The 16,251-nt window shown below is 38.9% G+C and overlaps 4 protein-coding genes across 6 annotated transcripts in view; 3 read left to right on the top strand and 1 right to left on the bottom strand.

The window, feature by feature from the left end:
* The first annotated feature begins 1,683 nt into the window (after nt 1–1,683).
* On the top strand, nt 1,684–3,992 carry LOC145467189 (histamine H2 receptor-like). Its single transcript, XM_081450747.1, has one exon. It carries the CDS (start codon nt 2,038–2,040, stop codon nt 2,986–2,988), a length of 951 nt encoding a protein of 316 aa, XP_081306873.1. The 5' UTR covers nt 1,684–2,037; the 3' UTR covers nt 2,989–3,992.
* Nucleotides 3,993–4,094: 102 nt separating this feature from the next.
* On the bottom strand, nt 4,095–10,071 carry LOC145467198 (intraflagellar transport protein 25 homolog). Of its 2 annotated transcripts, none has more exons than XM_081450755.1 (5): nt 9,910–10,071; nt 7,584–7,690; nt 6,562–6,630; nt 5,247–5,290; nt 4,095–4,483 (listed from the first exon to the last, which is right to left on the bottom strand). In XM_081450755.1, exons 1-5 carry the CDS (start codon nt 9,999–10,001, stop codon nt 4,379–4,381), a joined length of 417 nt encoding a protein of 138 aa, XP_081306881.1. In that variant the 5' UTR covers nt 10,002–10,071; the 3' UTR covers nt 4,095–4,378. The 2 variants fall into 2 exon arrangements, with proteins under 2 accessions (XP_081306881.1, XP_081306882.1); XM_081450756.1 differs by having other exon boundaries at nt 7,584–7,687.
* Nucleotides 10,072–10,170: 99 nt separating this feature from the next.
* LOC145467184 (uncharacterized) lies at nt 10,171–14,019 on the top strand. Of its 2 annotated transcripts, none has more exons than XM_081450741.1 (2): nt 10,171–11,455; nt 12,324–14,019. In XM_081450741.1, the coding sequence occupies exons 1-2, from the start codon at nt 10,172–10,174 to the stop codon at nt 12,732–12,734; spliced, it is 1,695 nt and encodes a 564-aa protein (XP_081306867.1). In that variant the 5' UTR covers nt 10,171; the 3' UTR covers nt 12,735–14,019. The 2 variants fall into 2 exon arrangements, with proteins under 2 accessions (XP_081306867.1, XP_081306866.1); XM_081450740.1 differs by having other exon boundaries at nt 10,171–11,476.
* Nucleotides 14,020–14,300: 281 nt separating this feature from the next.
* LOC145467188 (BTB/POZ domain-containing protein 6-like) overlaps nt 14,301–16,251 on the top strand; it is a 248,144-nt gene continuing 246,193 nt past the window's right edge. Inside the window, exon 1 of the mRNA XM_081450746.1 lies at nt 14,301–14,525. The gene's annotated coding sequence lies outside the window, so the exon portion shown is untranslated. The remainder of the gene's footprint in view (nt 14,526–16,251) is intronic.

Genomic DNA, 16,251 nt, shown 5'->3' with positions numbered 1-16,251 from the left:
CGCTTTCAGTGCTATGTGCATAGCAACTATCTCTCGACATGTGTGTAAACTGTTCCAACAGTAAACATTGCTCAAACAGTGACTGCAAACAGTACGTGCGTCTTAACACCAATGAAATGCCAGGTGAGCTTTCGCGGGAAAAACATCATCTTCACACGTGAAAATAACGTTATTTTGACGTCTGAAAAGATCACCGTCGCTATGGTTACATAATAAATCCCCTAAATTGTACTTACGTGTCGATGTAAGATCGAAACATCTTCGGCTCTTACTCGAAAGTCTTCGGCAATTTTCGGTTATCTTTAGAAATCTTTGATGTACCTCGCTTGTAATGTAGGTTCAAGTTTAGGGAGCGAGTAAATTTTAATTTGGCGCCGATTTCTAAGGTGCAGAAAACAGGGAGGGCTTGAAGAGCGAGAAAAAAAAAAGACTTTCTGGAGAGCAGGAGTGAGGGAGAATGGCGAGTAACCCTCTTCGTTTTGCCACTTCAAGATGGCCGCCCGGATATGCGAAAAGATTATCTATTATCAACGATTGCTAATAATCAATCATCGATTTTCATCGATAAATTGCACCGGGAAAAACAAGAGGAAAATGTCAAAAAGAAGAATTAATCTGTTCTTGTGAAAATTTTTTGGCGATGACTGAAATAATTTTAATTTCAGACAACCATTATAAGTTATTCTTTAATTCACTGTTGATATATCGCTATTAAAGCAATTTTAAGATCTCCACTTACAAAGATCTACAACTTTCTAGTAGAGTGACGAAGTGATAACGGTCGAGAAAATTTTGTCGAGAATTCTTCGAGGACGCATCCGAAGAATTGTACACTGTGATTAGCCAATCTGAGAGATAACATAATTCTCGGGTGTTTATTTACCTTATGGCAAAGATTCAGTCTTGGAAGGTAGATATGGAGGTTGTTAAGCGGAGCGTCGTGTGATACGGCAGGGTATTAAAACTCTCCTTGTAAAAAAATCATTATCGTATCACTTCTCACCAAACAACCTCAATTTCTTCTTCGGAAAACCCTCCCGCTAAGTTTTCCGAGGTAGCTATGACGGTTGTTTAGATGAAAATTGTGATACGGCTGGGCATAAAAAGCGTACTGGAAAAAATTGCTGATCGTACTAATTATCGTGAAGCAACCTCAATTTCTCCCTCATAAACTTCCCGACAAGTGTAGATAAAACTAAAAAAACCTCAGACGTATTTACATGATTAAATTCAGATCAGGAAATCCTTTATAAAAATTAGAAAAGATAGGAAATAGGGAAAGCAGCCGACGCCGTCAAACAAATTTAAAGTTTTTGTTCTGCAAAGCTTTTGATCAACCCATCATCAACCCGAAAACAATTCGACCAATTCCGTTTTGCTTAAAATACATTTGCCGAGAGATTGCTAAGCTAGCTGGCAAGAGAAAGCAGTTAAGACATATCAAACTGTTAAGTGATCGATTATAGCGTCCCCGTCGGCTCTGAAGAGTAGATTGATGCAGTTAATTTTCCAATCACCCCATTTCTTTTCAGTATACAATACAATGATTTCACTTTATTATTTATGTGCATTTCCTATATGCGTTTTTCTCATTCGCAATTCACGATTTGGACACTTCAGATTCAATTTGTAATCACTTACGAATTATCGCTTGCATTGTTTATTGATTGAAGAGAATTTCGCTTAAACGTAGAATAGATATTCCGCTCTCTTTTACAAACGTCGACATAAGTCCCGTTTTTTATTTTGGTAAAAGCTGACACTACAGCTTTTAAGACAATCATGCCCGATCGTAATTGCAATTTTATCTTCACAGGATTATTTTTAATCACTTCTAAAGGTTACTTGGATAAATTTCAGGGCGAAGAGCTATTGAGTTCAAATGCACCGTTTATTGGGCAGTTGCGCTTCACCCTTGCTGCGTAGAGATCACATACAAGAATAAGAAGATTTTTTTCGTCTTTTTTCTGGTTCTCGGCTCTGTAAGAATAACATCCAGAGCACCTCACTGCACTTTGAGATTTACGACTGACTATAATGAATTCCTCATCTAACTCACCCAGTTGCGATTATCAACTCAAAGATTTTGATTTCCCGGAATGGCGTCCAAACCTTCTTACCAGCGAAATGTCTGTTGCACTGATATCGGTAACAATCGTCAATCTGCTCGTGTCTCCATTGACGATATTTCTCAACATCTTGGTCATACTTGCTGTCAAGACTACACCTCAGCTGAGAGACAAATACAACGTTTTGCTGGCCTGTTTGGCAGGAACCGACATTATGACTGGTGCATTGGGACAGCCACTCTTCATTGCTGAACTAATCTACCGTCTCACTGGCAGCTCGGCAACTAAGCTTTGCGCCATTCCATACGCTGCAAGACAATTCATTCGAACTTCCCTTATGAGCTCGCTACAGCATTTGACGTTGATAAGCATCGAGAGGTATATATCGATAAAATTCCCCTTTAAATACCAAGACATCGTCACTAAACGTCGCTTGATTGTAAGTGTTATTTTAGCGTGGTCGCTGCTGGCTTTTCCCATGATATTGTTATCTTTTTATACAAATGACGTTTTACGCTCGCTTCTTCTCATGCTCACAACGTTTCCAAGTATTTTTATTCTTATTTTTTGCCGCATTGCTACTTATTACGAAGCTCGAAATCAGATGCGGCAAATTAAGACTCAGCAAATATCCTCGGCGGCCGCGGCGACATTTTTAAAGGAGCGGAAGGCTTTTAAGACCACAACATTTGTGATCGGAGTAGTGTTGATGTGTTACATACCAAACGGACTTTTTAGAGTTGTTTTTGTACCCCTTATAAGTTCACCTAAGACATTTTTAGCAATAGAATCTTTGATATTAACGCTTTTGTTCTGCAATTCAGTTTTTAATCCCGTGATTTACTGCGCTAGAAGCAGAGAATATCGACGAGCTTTCAAGAAACTTATAGGCCGAGCAAGCTATGTACAACCAGTTTAAGCTGTACTACTAATACGAGAGCTGTTACGTAACATAAGTAGATTAAGTGAAAGTGAAGAATGATCATCGCAGTAAATTTTCCAATTTAAGCAATTGGAAAGAAGAAGCCTGAAAAAAATCAGGGCTTCAACGGGATTCAAACCCGTGACCTCCGCGATACCGGTGCGATGCTCTACCAACCGAGCTATGAAGCCACACATTGCGAATGAGGTCAATTAATTGAGTTCATATCTTCCCGTGAGGAGTAAAATGATGTGAAGTATATACTTCTTTCCAATTGCTTAAATTGGAAAATTTACTGCGATGATCATTCTTCACTTTCATCTACAACCGCAGTTCAAATATGAATTATTTCATATATACTTCACATCGTAAGCAGATTAAAGCAACTAGGTAAAGAAAGCAGGTGTAGAGAATAAGATTGATATATTTGACGCTCGTACGTGTTGATTTGTATATATATTTTTTTACAAAAGTTGCAAGGTTGTTTTCGTGGAGGATTTGTTTATGTTTTGTTTACAAAGCGAAGGAAAACCTCCAACGCTGTGGGGATGTTTTCTTTGATGTCTTTAGATTAAAGAAGGCAAAGAAGCAAACTTAAGGAGCTTCGGCCCTCGCTATGTTTTAATACATATAGACAGCTGTCAATCAACCATAATATGGATATCCAATATCAAAGATGGTGCTACTCTATTGGTTTTCAAGGTATTGGACTTGGAGTGGGAAGGACGGACGGACGGACGGAGGTACGGACCGTCACGTGACAATCAAATTTTCTATGGTATGCGGTGTTCAGGAGCTCCGCTATTAAACAATTAGATTGCGAGCTCGAGATTTCTATGAGCCAGTTGATAGTTGACGAGGGTGAAGCCCGAGTCAACTATCATGCATAGAAATCGAGAGCGAATAATCTAATTCTTTAAGTATAATTCTACTAGTTTTTCCAGACTTAATCTAAATCCTCTTCACAGACACTTCGACAAGGTTAACAAGGGCACACTGCTACGCTACTCACTATCTATCACAGAATAGATAGTGAGTAACGTAGACTATCAGAGAACAGCTTTCGTGATAGAACGCTGGTAGATTTATATTTAAACTCGATAGAAACATGGAACTTGTATTCTATTTCTTAAATATTATCTGCAGGAACACAATACATGGGTGTAATGCACGCAGAGAAGATGTACGGTACTTAATAGACGCAGTCCATTATACGTATTGCGGGCCTATGATACTAAAGTACTAGGGCTAAACGGATCTCATTGTTCACTTTGATTCAGTTCATATGTACAAAAGCCCATAACAAGGATAGTCTTTTCCTATAAACACATAAATTAGTTGGAATAAATAATATTGATCACTGGTTTGCATGAATGTGTTCTTGTCTTCAATGTACTGCTGTGCCATCAACACTGATGTTATGGATTGAAATAAAATGATCAAATCCACTCTTGATCAGAAATCTCAGATGAGAAGCTGAAGTAACAGGAATCTAAAGAGGAAAGACACAAACAAAATTGTCATCTAAGTTCACTCAGCCTGAGCTAATGTGCAACCAGTGGCCATGTAATGGCCAGCAGGCCAAGTCACTTAAAAGGTTTGAAGATAACTTATTGACTGAGAGTGAGGTCTTTACAGGAAAATATCAGACCAAGACCTTGCCATATTGACCGGGCAATAGCCTAAAGACTGAATGTTTGAGGTTAATAAGTTGCTTATTATACGGCTTTTTGCTTAAGTTTTGCAGGCCCGTAATCAGCTGTGGGCATTATAGGAGAATAACGCCCTAGAATTAGCCGACCAGAGCACACATTAATTTTGTTAACTACAAACACGTGCTAATTTACAAAGATATGACTGATCATCACAGTTATACACACAAGTAGTTGTGAAATTAAAGCCTGAAAAAAATTCAGGCCTGAACGGGATTCGAACTCATGACCTCTGCGATACCGGTGCAGTGCTCTACCAACTGAGCTATTAAGCCAAGTGGGAGCTGGTCAGGTTGTGAGTTCCTAATATACCTGTAGATGGTGAAGAATACAAGTGAATTCTTCACGTGCTAATTTCATGTAATATGGGCTATTGACCATCATGAGGTCCAGATGCATGGATGTTGATGAACTTTTAGGAATGTTCATGGACCGAGGCGCCATTGAGGTCCATAAACACACAGAAAGGATCGATGCTATAGCTGGTATCTGCTTGAAATGTTACGCATTTGATAATTTTAACATCCCACAGGCCCACTATACCTGTATCTCATCCCTCTGCATTTGACCTTCTGTATGTTCATACTCTGGAATAGAATTAATGTTTTCAATCTTCTACAATAATACTCAAGTTGCAAAAATATAATGTCCCCTGCAAAATAATTATAAAATGGCTAATTGTTTTATATGAAAGACTGTTCAAAGTGTATCATGCCTTATGAAATACAGTTTATCATGTTAAAATTAAGAATAACAAAAAGCATTGGAAAGGGGGAACTCATATAACAGCAAAACCTAATATTCAGGGTTTCATTAAGGTTTTCAGCAGAAGGGCCACTGGTTTTCAGGCAGGCAAAACTTTTTGAAGTTCATACCTTTAAAAGAATCTAAACTTTCCTCTAGTCTAGATGGTCAAACCAGGGGGAAAAAATCCTCACATCCGGTCAATTTGCCCAATGTCCAGCCCTTAATAAAATCCCTAAATATTGTGTATTTTTCTTTTCTTTTGCATACCTTTCAGCCATCAAATTGATCAGTGTACCAATGCCATTAAACGTTTTACCCCAATAATATGGCTTAATAAGACCCATATTTATTACACTTCTAAGATTTGCTGAATATTGTTTCCCCAATACAATGCAACTTGGTTTTAATGAACAAGTTGTAAAGTTGAAACTTAGGCAGTTTACAGTGTATATCTTTACATGCACATGTACTGTATAATATCTCAGTTTTTTAAATCCTTTTTAATGAAACATTAAACAACCTTCCTTCTTCAGGAGGAGTCTCAGATGTAGTTAGTCTTGAAATCCTTGACCTGGGGTGTCTTAGTCCAAATCCTCAAAATTTCAGTTTGGAAGAAAATTTAAGGATTTTTTTGGGGGTTTTCCCCAATAGACCTTTCCTGCATTCCAACAAACAATAGCACTGAGTCGAGGTCAGGGTGGACAAAAATACAGCAAATGTATAAAAATGTCCACCCCAACCTCGCTCTGATGCTACTGTTCGAACGCACTGAAGTGGAATGCGGGAAAGGTCTATTATGGAGAAAGAGACACACCTCATCATAAAAGTTTTTTTTTCAAAACTTTTCCAGTTTGGTGTAATAAGAATGCATAATTAACCATTTAACTCCAAACCAAAAATTCAGGAATTTTTCATCAATGGAAAGCACCCCTAGAGTCCAATATACAGTCCATAATAGGCTACCACGACTACAAGTACACACATGTAGATGTACCACATAACAAAACAAACAAACAAACAAACAAAAACAGCCAGGAAAACTACTTGAGATACTGGTCTTCAGAATGCAGCGTACTTAATAAAGATTAAGCAACCATGTTATTACCAGTACCTTTATCCACAAGGGGTTCAAAGTCCACTGGCTCTGTTTTGCTGCTTTTCTCTATGCAAAGGCCTTTAACTGCCAATAGAAAATATTACTTATCAACAATCTGCCCATGCAGCACTCTCAACTGTATATACAGTATCCTCAATAAGCCACATGCAGTTTTAAATTTTCCAAATAATATTTTATAGTGTTTTTAATAATTTGGCCTTTTGTCATCTGTACTGTCTAATATGTATATGATTTAACGAAACAGTGTTTGGACTATTAATTTTGGAAAACCAATAAGTACTTGATGTAGAGAGCTGCCTGTCATCTACAACAACAACAAAAAAATCATATTAATAACATGGTCAAATAGCATGAATTAATCCCGGGGGAGGGGGGGAAGACTCCCATTTAGAAAGGATTGGGGTGCTTGTCAGAAACTTTGGAAAGAACCCCTAAGAGGTACCAAGATCCTGTTTTGTGGGCGTGGCTTGAAATTTTCACCCCTAAGAGATACCAATTCTAAAACAAAACATTCTCTCCTACAATATTTTTTTAGCTCAATACCTTAACAAAAAATACCTTAACAAAAGCTCCTGCTGTGGACCTCTTAAGGCTGATCACCCTAAGAGGTACCAAAACTGCTTTTTTTCACCTTTACAAGGTACGATGAGCACCCTGTACTTTTTATATGGGAGTTCCCCACCCCCCCCCCCCCGGGGAATTAATCCATTCCCAAGGTATAAATATGAACCATAGCCATTGTAAGGGAAGGGGGGGGGGGGGGGAGTATAGAATGGTCAAAAAGAGGAATATAGAAAATGATGAAAATATCTGCCAAGTTTTGAAATCTCAGCATTGAAAAATAAGAGTCTTAGAGTCTTGGGTTTACTAGAAGTTGAACCATCTTTAAAAAAGGAAATCATAGACTTCAAGGCAAGTGTATGCACAAACCATTTAAATGCAAATTTAACACATGTATTCTGATTAGCCAATTTACCCGTCACACTTATTATTATCAGTAAATGGTGTCTGCTTACCATTTGAAGATAAGATTTTAATATTTCCTATGCTCATTAATGTAGTGAAGCTGATGATGAATTCTTGTGGAAACATCCCTGTTGTTGGCCAGAATGTGTCAAGACTTCTGCAAAACAAAAAACACAGACACATAACAGTATTTTAGGTTTGGCGTCAAGGGCAAAAAAGCTCACATGTAAACCTCTGGCCAGCATTGTGTAGAATGTAGACATTTCTGGCATGCTCAAGCCTACTGTATCCCCAGCACTATAAGCTGACATCGCTGGCACATGCTGGATCAAATTAGGCAAAATGAGCGGAAAATAGCACCACTAAATAGTGAAAAATCAAAGCTTGGGGAAGCCGCTGAGAGACTTAACAGACAATGTCATGGCAAGAGGTTGACCCCAGTTTGTTAAAATTACAACAACAATCAAGCCACCAAATGAAAGGAAGGGTGGGTGGGAGTTACAATTTAGAGGACTAAACAATACATACAGTTAGTGATAAAGCTAGCGAATGATGCTAAAGTTCAAGCTAGAACTCTTTATAGCCAGACAGCTGTCTGGGTTTAGCCCAATGGTGAATTATGCACGATAGAAAGTAAAGATCTCATGCAGCTATGAATGAGACATGAATGGAGATTTCTAAAAAGACTAGTGGCCAATTACAAAATATGTGATATATCGGTGTACTAGACAGTGTTATGGCCTTAAACATAGGTGTCCTGCCGGGCACGATGAGGAATGAGATGAGACTAGACAGTGTTGCAACATGTATCCATGAAAGACTAAGTGTTCATTGTTTCTTTGAGACAAGACAAAAGAATCAGTGTTTTTACATATACAGTGTAACCTACACTTCCTCCAGGGACCATGGGGTTAAGTTACAAGTAAGTAAGTAGTCATCACAATAGGAGATTATTTGTACATTATCTTCTTATAACCTTTAATTTAATTTGATATCGGGTTACGGTACATAAGCTTTTTGAATGTAGAAGACCTTGAACCCTAAACCAAGATATAAATACATGTAAGTTGGTACATGTAGCTACATGGTATAGAATTTCTTTACTAACTAATAGCTGACAACTTTTTACAAAATCAGTTGAACCTCGCTATTTTGACCTCTCAGGGGGCATGAAAAATAGTTCAAAAAATTTGATAGTCAGGGCTTCTGATATTCTACGATGGAAGGATTTCACAGAATCGACCTAATATCGCAACACATCACATAATTCACAAAAAGTTACAAAATTCCCACAAATCGTACAATTTAAGGAAAATAGAGGAAATTTTTGCTTTACCTTAAGTTCTTTGACCATTTAAACATTATTTCAAGGTGACCTTTCAAAAGACCTCAGAAACCTTCTGCAAACGTTTGTTCAACAAAAGAACAAAAAAGCAGGTGTTCTGTATAGTTTTGCATGTCGGGACCTAAATGCCAACTGTAGTTGCCATAAGGACAACTTGATTTACACAACAAAGGCAGTGAGGTCTGTATCAAAACAAGGTCACCTCCAGCCTCGCTGCCATTTAGAGGCCAGGTCACTGAACATACAACTGTAAAATGGTCTATTGGCCATCTCCAATCTCAACATTTTAAAATGAGGCAACAGATGATAAAATTTCAGATGCTTTTATCATTCCTAAAGTTATGCGCTAATAGGGTCTTGGACCGCAAAAAATTGGGTTGTGCTCCTCTGAGAACTAATAAAAAAGATTAAATTAGCTAAAAAGGCATTACATAATTTACTGCATAATAGACCTTTCTTGCCGCATAATGTGCCTTGAAAAATCTGCATGATTTCCCACTAATTTTGGCTGAAACCCTGGATAGTAAATGGCTGAATGGAAAATCCAAGGGAAATGGTTTTGAGTTAAAAATAACGGGGAATTTGACAGAACCAAGATTGAATTAGCAGGGTCCAACTGTAACTGTATTGAACTGTATTTGATTTTCACTTTGAACCACCCTCAGCTGGTAAGGAGTAAGCCTGTAGCTATGCAACTATGCTCGACATGCATGTACAGTATGACAAAATGTCCAGAGCTATCTGCATCTCAGAGAATCAGGATCGTGAGGGACCCCCAAGTATAATAATCATGGTTGCCAGGACAACAGTATGAAAGGTTATCACTGCAAATTTAATACGACTTTGATAGCTCGATGTGCCATTTTTTTGAAGATTTCAACGCATCCCAAACGACAAACATAGAGAACCAATAAGTGACAGGGTGTTTGTCAAATTAATTCTAGTTATCATCGAGTCAGCAAATTTCTCGACAAAGCTAAGCTCACAAGAACTGATGTAAGTTTATGTGTGTTACATTGTAAATTACTCACCCATCTATGATGTTTTCTGGCGGATAATTTTCATCAAACGATGTTGCAAGAGCGATAGTTGCTCCAGCACTACTCAGAGCAACATCAAACATATTTGCAGGACAGCTTTATGACGGGAAACTGGCTCCAAAATTGCAAATATCAAAACATGTCAAAATTTCTCCACGGACAAATGGCACTGGAGCGAGTGACGGAGCGAGTACCACTCACTGAATATGCGCAAATGAAAAAAACGCTGGCAGATTGCAAGCTCATTTTCAAGATGGCGGATACGGGTGACAAACATATGGGTATGTTTCCTTTAACTACGAGACAGTTCTCTGCTACATTCCTTGATTTTCAGCGTAATCGTCGCGGCTATAACGATAAAGTGGAATCTGCGGACCAAGATGTAACTAAGAGGCTTCTAAATCCGTTTCTTCCCGATTTTGAGGTCTTTCCTATTCCACAATGTCACCGTTTTGGGAACGCAATGTGGGCTTTTGCAAAAGAATGCACTGCAATACAGCGTCAGTCAACAAATCAGAACACTGACCTGACTCTACCTCCTTGTCGTTTAAATTCGGAAGAAGATTTGCAGGTCACTCCGTCAAGAGTCGATGAACTTCAACGGTCTTCAGAACTTCCGCACGAACCGACACCTACGTCATGTAACACACCTGAACTAAATGAGCAACCAAATGTAGAAGAGCTGTGTACTGGGCCTTTAAAGAGTAATTTCTCTGACGCTGCAGCATGCAATGGAACCTCAAAAATAAGGACAACTTCCATGGGAACTGATCAAAATCAAATCTCTGAATTCTCAATCTCACAAAATTCAGATTTTCATTTCTTAGATTGTTTACTACAGCAATCTAGTGGTAGCTGTAAAGAAGTATTTAATGAAGTTCATGTGGACGACAAATTAAGTACTTCTGAGGCAGCATCTAACAGGAGTTCTTCACATTTTGAGAACTACGTTGAACTGGGTAATTTGGAACCTAGAAAAACATTGTGCACAGACTGCCATCCAGAGAATGGCTATGAAAAGAGGGTTGATATTCATGGTGGTTCAGAAAGCAAACACGGTGATTTGCTTTCTGGTGATGAAAAGTGTATGAAGACCAAGAAAAATGTCGAAACTGAAGAATGTGTGGCCTCCGTGCTTGAGAATAAGGATGTTACAAAAGACCAAAATCTATGTGATGCTACAATTAGTGAAAAACAGAATACTGTGATGTTGAACGAATCTCTTCACAAGGAGAGTCACATCGTGCCATTACCTTTGTATAAGAAAGGAAATCATAGCAACATCCCGATTTCAAAATCTCTGACTGTAAATCTTAACTTAGATGCTCTGTTGTCAGTTCTTCACAGTGAAAAGAAAACTGTAAAGTATGCTGAACATGACGGCAGCATTTATGGGAAGGTTGCTGTGTTATACGGCTTCCAACAAAATACATCAGTGTCAGTACTTCAAGCAGAGATGGTAGGCTGGTACGATTACATTTCAGGGATTGTGAATGGATTACAACAAGATCTCTGTCATGATAATTCTGGATCTCAGGTAGAAAGCAATACCTTGCAGGTAAAGCAATGAATGGAAGATGTTTCTACCCTGGGTGGGAGGTTACATGTAGGGATGCTCGTCAGAAAATTTGAATTAAGCCCCTAAAGGAGACCAATCTGGGCATGGCTTGAGCTTTATTTGACCGCTACAAGATACCACTTAAAACGGAATAGGCTTGATTACAAGCTGCTGTTCAGGAATGGAACCTGTGCCAGTAGACTGGACTCGAGAGAGCTGCAGAAATCGAGCTTAAAAATGGAAATAAGAGAGTTTCTTATAATTATGTCTTTAAGTGCACCCTAAGAGATACTTTGGTAGCTAAAAATAGTGGCATTTTGTCATGAACACCCTGAGTGAGACCAGAGTCCTTGATTTATACGCCTAACCGAGATGACTAGCATCCACAACTTTTTCATTTGGGTGCCTCCCCCCTCCCCCTGGAATTCTTACCACTATAACTGGTCAAGGAAATAGGCAAACTGCAGACTAATGTAATACTTATGTGAGTCTCTCTGTGCAATGCGCCAGAGGAGGGAGGGGGGGGGGGGGAGAGGGAATAGCGTGGATGGCTCCATTCCCAACTCTTAACCGTTGGAAGGCCAGAGGCATAGATCCTCCAGCCAGCACATCATGAAAGAAACGATGATACATAAATAGGCCATTTCTGAGTTGCCTTTGGCCTCTGTGTCAAAATGAGACTTCATACGAAACCACTCATTTGAAATTATGTTTCCCTAGACCTTTTCGTGCTAATGAAACTCATCTCCATATGAAAGGTTATGCACGAGGACTCATTTTGATTCAGAGGCACAAGGTAACTTGGAAATGGCCTATTGCATTATGTCTCTGTTATGTTCTTTTTCAGGACATCAAGTCCCCCTTTTCATCAAGTTTAGTGGGTTTGGATCTGGATGCTTTCCTGACTCATTTTCACCACATAAGCAGAGCCTTGACACCTCAAACTGCCAATGGTGGTAACCGTTTAAAGGAGCACTCTGCTGTTGCTTGGTTACTTACTTCTCCTGCTCTTGGGGTGACACTTGATTGGCAAGTGCAAGAAAAGTTCCATAAATTTGTTGAAATACTGTCTACTGGTGAGCACAGTGCACAGCAGCAGTCTACAGTTTCAAACAATGACTGCTTTTCAACCCAATGGTTCAATCTATTGGTAATCATTGATGAGTATCGTTTTGTTGAAAAGGATGTCCCACTAGTTGAGGTGTATGAGCTTTGCACCAGCAGAGATATTAATCATGTAAACTTTGATTTAAACTGATCTTTATCATGTATGTCGATTTTGTTTATGATCTGTAACAAATCTTAAAAAGAGATTGGATATTTTGGATGGGTGTTCACAAGCTGCCTCCAAACTGAATAAGGCTCTTTTTTGATGGTTTAACTCTGTACTTAAACTACTGTAGCAAGCATCGCATCTATTTTCTAGCCTGCATAGCAAGCGTTCAGTACAAAACATCAATGGAGACGATTTTGTGCCCATCAATAACTATTTTTGCTCTCGCCCCAATCTTCTCGCAGCCAGAATGTGGAAAAAGTTTCATCCGTGCCATCAAAAATTTAATGTATAAAGTATTTAACAAATTTGGTAGGTCTCAATACATGCTCTATCAGGGCGGTTTCTATACAAGTTGGTTTTTTTTTTCCATACAACTATGATTAATAACATGGTTACATACATGTAAAGAAACACTTAACACTGACAAATACATAATGTAGCTCATGGGACCCAAGTCTTAACGGCCTAGTTTACAGTTCCCTTCTTAGTGGTCACGCCTTTAAATAGAAGCTAGGCAAGAGCACAGGCAACCCAAGCTCATGATGCGAGAAATTATTACTTTTTGTATCTTTATGCGAACGTTCAGCGAAACGTGACATTACAGCTGACATATATTATAACATAACGACTGAGTTTGAATTCGCGAAACGTGACTCTCGCCTTGCAGCATATGGAGGTGTTGTGTTACAACGGTTTGAATTTATAAAGGTTTGTATGGAGAAAAACGGTAATTCACATTATAGCCGAAATTGTGATATTTTGACAATAAAGTTGACCGAAATCGATGCCTTGTTGTCTTTCCTATTGTTATCTCGCTTCTCAGCTCGATCCGAAGCCTTTTAAGCGAGTTATGGATTTTTGTTTTCCACTCCTAATAAAGATGTACATGTATATGTCGGCTGTATATGTCACGTTTGGCTGAAAGTTTGCGTAAAATTAAAAAAAAAAAAAGAAAAGATAAAGAAAAAAATAATAACTCCTCGCATCGTGAGCTTGAGCCGCCTGCAAGGCCTTCCAAGGAGTTAAAGCGACAATCGACACGACCCTAGAAAACAGCGACACGGGAATTTCTAATCAACGACAAGCGAATCGAATGCGCCACTAAAATTCAACAGCAACACGAGAAGCACTAGAAAAGACAGCGACACTGTCCCTTTTGGACTTTTTCGCCTATTTAGAAATTGTATTCTCTTGTAAAGCCTGTAAATGTCAGAAACTTGTGTGTTTTTCCATTGAATAAACTCTAAAAAAGAATCATCCTTGTAGCGACAGCGACACACGACTTCATGCAGAAAAACGGCAGCGACGTTCGCTTTCGATGGTTCGGCTACATCGGTACATGAAAGGATGCGACATGGCGACACAGCTACCCCCCTTTGAAGGCCTCGCCTGTCAGGGGCACCCAACGACCGTTTTCTCTCGAGTGCTTTTAAACGCTGTTTTAGGCTATCTGGAGTACTTTTAAAGCTCTGTAGGTACGTTAATTTTAGGTTACGCTAAAAAAAATTTATCTTTTCGGTTATTCTACGGGAACTAGAATTCTCGAATATATTAGGGCTTTTTTGTCCATTTCCCGAAAACCTTGGGTCTTATCGCCTTTCCGAAAATGATAGCTGACCTTTTTTCGGTACCCAAAGTGACATTTTTTACAATTCGAAAACAACAGACATTAAATTTCTCATATCACGAAAGTTCGAGGTGACAATTCTCTTAAGAAAATCAGAGGGGATTAAAGGCCTTCCGAACAGATAATTTACCGAAACGATCCGTTGGGTGCCCCTGGCCTGTGGCTAGAGTTGACTTTGTTACGATACAAACCTTGCTGCTTCTCAAATGTAACTTATTATGTTATCATTCTAGCTGTTGTTAATCGCTATCCATGATAAGGTCAACCCAAACCTTAGCCTGCGTGGCAAGCCTTCCTGTAGGAGCCGAACGAAATCGGGTTTTTTCGCATTCGTTTATTTGATTGTACCATTACTACTTGGATAACCGTAGTAATTCTAGAGCTAATACATGCGAGAAGTCCCGACTTCTGTAAGGGATGTATTTATTGGATTAAAAACCAGTGCGGGTTCTGGTCGGTTCTTTGGTGATTCATAGTTACTGATCGAATCGCACGGCCTTGCGCTGGCGATGTTTCATTGAAATTTCTTCCCTATCAACTGTCGATGGTAAGGTAGTAGCTTACCATGGTTGCAACGGGTCACGGGGAGCTGTTTTGACGCGATAAAATCGCGTGTTTTTATCGTCAGGTTACCTTAGCGTTCATGGTAAATAAACGAGCAAAACTTTTAGGTTACTTAAAATTTTGACAACAAGCATTTAAAAAATCTGTTGACGACTAATCAACGATATCTCCAATTCAGTCGTTTTGCTCTTGACGTGTGTCAGTCATTTGAGGCCATCTCGTGTGACTTAAACCGTCCGACACAGTAGAAATATATTAATAAGTATTTTACTAACCTCGTCTTCTCGGTCCGTACGTAAGTTATAATTACGGATCCTCGTAGCCCGCGCTCTCCGTACTTTGGCCATAATCAAAAGGTAAATGTCTTAGTTCGTAACTTACAGTACAGACCTCGAACTCGGTTCAGTAAGCGGTATTCAAATAAGAAAGGACTTTTAAAGAGTAATAAAATGCCATGTATTTGCTATACTAAGGAATTGATACTCGCACAGCAAAGGGGTTAAACGCTTGTCATCAAAGGGATTCCTACATGTAAGTTCTCCAAAAATCGTCTGCTTAACAAATTGACGTCAGTTTTTCGTGCGTGTGCCCTGTTATTGATCATGAATTTCGTCATAACATTGTCTAAGTAGCAGTGGATCCACGAGGCGATAGGCGAAGTAGCTGTGGATAAAAGTTGTTGTTGTCAAAGTAGCTGTGGATCCGCAGACTACTTTCAGTTGACAGTGTTATTACGAAATTCATTGTCAATAACAGGACAGACGGACAAAAAAAACAAAAACAGACTGGAAAACTGACGTCAATTTGTTTTTTTTTTACGATAACAAATTGTCAAATTGTCCGCTCTCGCTCGTTGCCGCCTCGCATTTATGTGTCTGTTCGCTTATTGACAATGATAATAAGCCAATGAGCGTGCAAGAATTTCTGCAGTTATCGTAAAATTCTGTATTGTTGATATGAGTATTTCAGTGTTTAGCCTTGATGTCCATCAAGTGTTTCGAGCGTCGTCGTGCTATGTCACCTAATTACATCCTCTACATCTACCCACCGGCTATTCTTCACAACTGTTTGTCCTATATATAGTATCCACTATGCATCGCCAGTAAGTTAAATTTATTTAATGACGACGGTGAACCTCGCAGGCTAGTATTTGGTCATTTCACGTTGTTGGTTTGCAGAGAACAGCTAAGAAATTTATCTCAAAGCATTTCAAAGTACAATGCTATAGTTTTGTTCATCAAAATAAGTAAGACTAAATCTGAGTATGTAAGTAAGACTTTATTAAAGTGACTGACTCTTAGCAACATA

The sequence above is a fragment of the Orbicella franksi genome, chromosome 14 (genome assembly GCF_964199315.1).
Source record: "Orbicella franksi chromosome 14, jaOrbFran1.1, whole genome shotgun sequence".
Lineage (NCBI taxonomy): Eukaryota > Metazoa > Cnidaria > Anthozoa > Scleractinia > Merulinidae > Orbicella > Orbicella franksi.
The sequence above is the reverse complement of the archived record's forward strand: the minus strand, read 5'-3'. Positions and strand labels throughout refer to the sequence as shown.

Coding starts and splice junctions, on each gene's coding strand:
- LOC145467184 (XM_081450740.1), top strand. CDS start 10,172: ATGGCGGATACGGGTGACAAACATATGGGTATGTTTCCTTTAACTACG. Junction 11,477..12,323: donor TAGAAAGCAATACCTTGCAG/GTAAAGCAATGA, acceptor GTTCTTTTTCAG/GACATCAAGTCCCCCTTTTC.
- LOC145467189 (XM_081450747.1), top strand. CDS start 2,038: ATGAATTCCTCATCTAACTCACCCAGTTGCGATTATCAACTCAAAGAT.
- LOC145467198 (XM_081450755.1), bottom strand. CDS start 10,001: ATGTTTGATGTTGCTCTGAGTAGTGCTGGAGCAACTATCGCTCTTGCA. Junction 5,291..6,561: donor TGAACCCCTTGTGGATAAAG/GTACTGGTAATA, acceptor ATTCTATTCCAG/AGTATGAACATACAGAAGGT. Junction 4,484..5,246: donor TGCAGAGGGATGAGATACAG/GTATAGTGGGCC, acceptor TTTCCTCTTTAG/ATTCCTGTTACTTCAGCTTC.